The sequence below is a fragment of the Panicum virgatum genome, chromosome 7N (genome assembly GCF_016808335.1).
Source record: "Panicum virgatum strain AP13 chromosome 7N, P.virgatum_v5, whole genome shotgun sequence".
Classification (NCBI taxonomy): domain Eukaryota; kingdom Viridiplantae; phylum Streptophyta; class Magnoliopsida; order Poales; family Poaceae; genus Panicum; species Panicum virgatum.
This window is the reverse complement of record NC_053151.1, coordinates 39,221,489-39,225,442: the sequence shown is the minus strand read 5'-3', so window position 1 is coordinate 39,225,442 and position 3,954 is coordinate 39,221,489. Positions and strand designations below refer to the sequence as shown.

Here is a 3,954-nt window from a genome sequence, read left to right as displayed (position 1 = left end):
TCTGAAACCGGTCTGACCGATCTGAATTTTCGAATTCCAGCCAGACCGGTCTGACCGGTCTGAGCAAGCAGCCAGACCGGACTGACTCTGCAGAGCTGCATTTTATGAAGTTTTCTTGTATAGCTTTCGCTTCGCTTCTTAGGGCTTTTCGCTTGGAGATAGCTAGTCCATAGCTATTTTCTCTTTTCCTAGGTGCGAGGGGTTGCGGTGATTTTGGGATATAGGCCGACGGATCGATTTCGAGAGAAATTTTGATCGGCTCCCATTCACCCCCCCTCTGGTCGCCAGTTTCGATCCCTCAGCTTCTGCAAGCACCAGATGTCCAATCCAGCATACTTCTATATGCAAAAGGGTTGTGCATGCGCCCAACATCCAAACGAATCTGCAAACAAGACTGATTAGAAGAAAAGGGGGTCGTCTATGCAATGCGATGCATGAAGAGCTCCAAGCGTCAGATTTTTCAGAACTACTGACACCCTATGCTATTAATGCTATCAATCACCCTGTTCGGATGGCTGGGCTGGTGGCTGGCTGGAACAGACCAGCTGGTAGGTATTGTTACTGCTGGAAACAGCGGCTGGCTGGCTATTGCTGCTGAAAACAGTGGGAGCTGGCTGGACCTATGCAGACAAACGGCTGGGCTGATCACTCCAGCCAGCCCCAGCCCATCCGAATGGGCTAATATGTATCCAACTAAAGTACCAACTTAACTGTATTTTTTTGTGCTTTTCTAGATTTTGGTTATGATTCAATCTATGTCTTCAGAGACGGAGATGTAGTAGTGTAGATTAGCATGGTTGAAGTTTGGAGCTTCAGTCAGTCAGTACATTATTGTCTCTTCAAATCCAACGATGCTTTGCGCAGGAAAATTAGGTGTTAGAGTACATAACTAATTACTTGATAATAGTAACACTACTGATGCACTGTGGTTCTACCATCAATGGCACAGTACATAGAACTGATACCAGAATTTTTGAAAAACTGATATGGGCATATTTCTGTCTCCCAAATGGTGTAGGGTCAAAGTACAGAGAACATCACCACTTAGAACAAAAAGGAGAAAAGACATCGAAGTAAAACAACTGCAACCACAACATCTAGGAAAATTCTGCAGATGTAATAACGCACCTACAGAACGAACCCACTTATTGAATAGAAGTAAAGGACTACAAAATACTTGACTCTTTGTTTACTGGGATACACAGCCTGAATTTCAGTAGGCACAAAAGATCTAGCGTCCTTGTTAGATCGAGATTATTGGTTTACTTGCTCTATGACCAGCTAGCTGAGTTCTAATCACCCTTCTTTACCAATAAAATAGGCACAATCTTGTGTCCGTTCGTTCGAAAAGAAAATCCTTACTAACTTATATTATTCTCCATAGATAGTAATCAAGAACTCTACTTATGTGGTGTAATTTTACTTCAGTCACTCTCCTCCTAATTCAGTTTAAATAAGGCCAGTCCCAGTAACAGAGCACAAATTAAGTAAGGACTTCAATTCAGGCTATCTGATTCCCTTGGCCTTCCTTGTGCTCACAACTGCATCATCTGCATTTTTAGAGCGCATCATCGTACTCGCCACATGCCTCGCGAGTAATATAGTGCCTAAAGATTCCTGCTACGCATAACGCATCAGACTATCCAAGCCTTACCGTGTCAGCCACGCGCCTCCGATTAATTTAGTACTAAGAGTGCCATCACATGAGCTGGATACATCTAACTTTGGTCACCCTTCTTTTAACCCAGTGGCACTAATTAGTCCATCATCCTTGACCAGGAAAAGTTTCTCACCTCATTGGCGAATGCTAGACAGTCCAGACAGATTAGGTAGGAGGTTTTCACCAAGTGTTGTGAACTTGTGATTATAAATAGCTGAGCCCCTAGTTGTGTCCTTCACCACATAACCATCTAAGAGCGCGCCCAAGCCTTTCAGACCAAGAGAAGAGAGCTAGCGTCAGAGTCGCATACCTTGGGGGAGTTTATAAGGTAAGCAGCATATATACTTTGAGCTGTTCAAGTTTTCGTTTTCTTCTTGACATTTTTCATATTGCAAGTGTTCCCTGCGTCAATAACCTGCAAAAACTGCACATATATATTTCCAGATGTTTGTAGTTTGGTTTCTTCCTTTTCGTATCATAAACATTTGCACAGTATTGTGATTTGTGACAACTAATGGTTCAGTAAATCTGATCTGCTGCCTCACTGTCGAATGTTGATTTACCTGACATTTCGCCATTTCAAAGAACGGATCATCATCTGGGATTATTTTGTTTCCATTTGATTCAATGATGTTTATCATCTTGCAGTCGAATTTGAGGAATAGAAAAAGGTAATGCCCATTATCAGATACTGTTAGTATTTCTACTGACAGAATAAAGCCAGAATGTGTAGTACTAGGCAGTGACTTAACAGGCTTTCAGATTTTTTCTGAAACAATGAATAATCCATGATCATCCTCTGGACATGAAATTGCCAGACCCCGAGCATTTAGCACAAGGATTGCATTGATCCGATCCTTATCCGTACGTTTTCTTCCACATGATTCAATTCGAAGCCTGCAATGTCAAAAATCCTAGTGCCACATGAAAACAGAAGTTCTTTTTTTTTTTATGAAAACAGAAGTTCTTGTTAACATCTGATATTACCAAATGCAGGTAGCACAAGCCACAAGGACAACCATCGGGCTCTGTTGAAATCTTCAGGCAGATCAGGCATCATGCAGCGGTGGACTCGCAACGGGATGCTCAGCTTCTCTCAGCCGTCGGCGTCGTCGTCTCCGTTCGGCTTCTACGACCCCGGCCATGGCGCGTCGAGCAGCCGCGGGCGGTCGCACGGCTGCCGGAGCCAGGACAAGGAGCAGCGCAACCTGGAGAAGAACCTGACCAAGGTGCGCAAGGAGTGGATGAAGGTGAAGGAGGAGATGGGGTACGCGAGGCTGCTGAGCGAGCACCTCAGCGAGACGGTGACGGAGGCCGACCGGAAGGTGGCCGCCATGCTGGAGGAGCTCGACCGGACGGACAAGTATATGCAGGACTTACTGTCGTCGTCGTCGTCCCAGCAGAAGTGAACTAGCCATGGAGGCAGATTTTTTTTTTGAGCCGGACATTTGTGTGTTTAGCTAGCTAGAGCTTCTCCTTTGGGGGGATTTTTGCCATGTGGTATTCTTGTAGATGTCCAGGCCAGTACGGCCGGCGTGCGTGTACATCATATGTAGTCGACGGGTCTGATATTTGTTATTCTTCAGTTCGCCTATGTATATATTTTTGAGTTCAGTTCAGTGCTCGCAATAACCTTCATCTCTAGTCTTCAGATAGCTATATTTGTCAAATGTTCGCCCCAAATTGAATCCTTCAAGTGCTTCCAGATTTGTATACATGCAACTCATGTAGACATATCGTTTGGCTGGGGTTTGCATCTCAAGCTAGCGAGACTGCGAAAGCGAAAGCGATGCGCCGCCCATCTGTACTACAGGGAACGTACTCATCGTACGAGCAACATTGCAGACTTCGCAGTGAAGGACTGGTAAGAGCAAGTCTTATGGATTTCGCCTGCTGCGGGCGGGGAGGACGCCATGTCATCCGGCTTCGACCAGCGCGCCACCGATATTGAATGCCCAGCAGCAACGTGGACGTTTTCAACCGGGAGAACATCTGCTACAGTGCATTTCGCCCGCTACAGTGTCGGCGTGTCGCGAAACGCCGGTTCTCTTCTCTCTCATGTTTTCTCTCTCATACACGTTGGATTTCGCCGGCCTCTTCGCCGGCCGTAATACTTGCTCTAACCGCCGAAACTGCCGACGCAAAATAATAGATAGAAAAGGGAAATCAGCGAAGTGATCAGCTCATAGTTGACGAATCGGGCGCCCTCCCTTACCAGAAAGCACAGCAGGAGCACTAGTCATTTGCAGGAGCAGGGGACTGGGGACAGCGAGAGATGTTGCGTTGCCATATTG

At 45.8% G+C, this 3,954-nt stretch overlaps 1 protein-coding gene and 1 long non-coding RNA gene across 2 annotated transcripts; one reads left to right on the top strand and one right to left on the bottom strand.

Moving 5' to 3' along the window:
• Positions 1-932: 932 nt before the first annotated feature.
• LOC120680668 lies at positions 933-2,873 on the bottom strand. Its single transcript, XR_005677763.1, has 2 exons — positions 2,648-2,873; positions 933-2,557 (listed from the first exon to the last, which is right to left on the bottom strand). It is a non-coding gene; the product is annotated as an uncharacterized LOC120680668 (long non-coding RNA).
• On the top strand, positions 1,888-3,279 carry LOC120680667. The gene is made up of 2 exons (XM_039962178.1): positions 1,888-1,988; positions 2,657-3,279. The coding sequence occupies exon 2, from the start codon at positions 2,719-2,721 to the stop codon at positions 3,067-3,069; it is 351 nt and encodes a 116-aa protein (XP_039818112.1). The 5' UTR covers positions 1,888-1,988; positions 2,657-2,718; the 3' UTR covers positions 3,070-3,279.
• The last annotated feature ends 675 nt before the right edge of the window (positions 3,280-3,954 follow it).

Excerpts from the sequence above, each read along its gene's own strand:
- LOC120680667 (XM_039962178.1), top strand. The coding sequence starts at position 2,719 with ATGCAGCGGTGGACTCGCAACGGGATGCTCAGCTTCTCTCAGCCGTCG.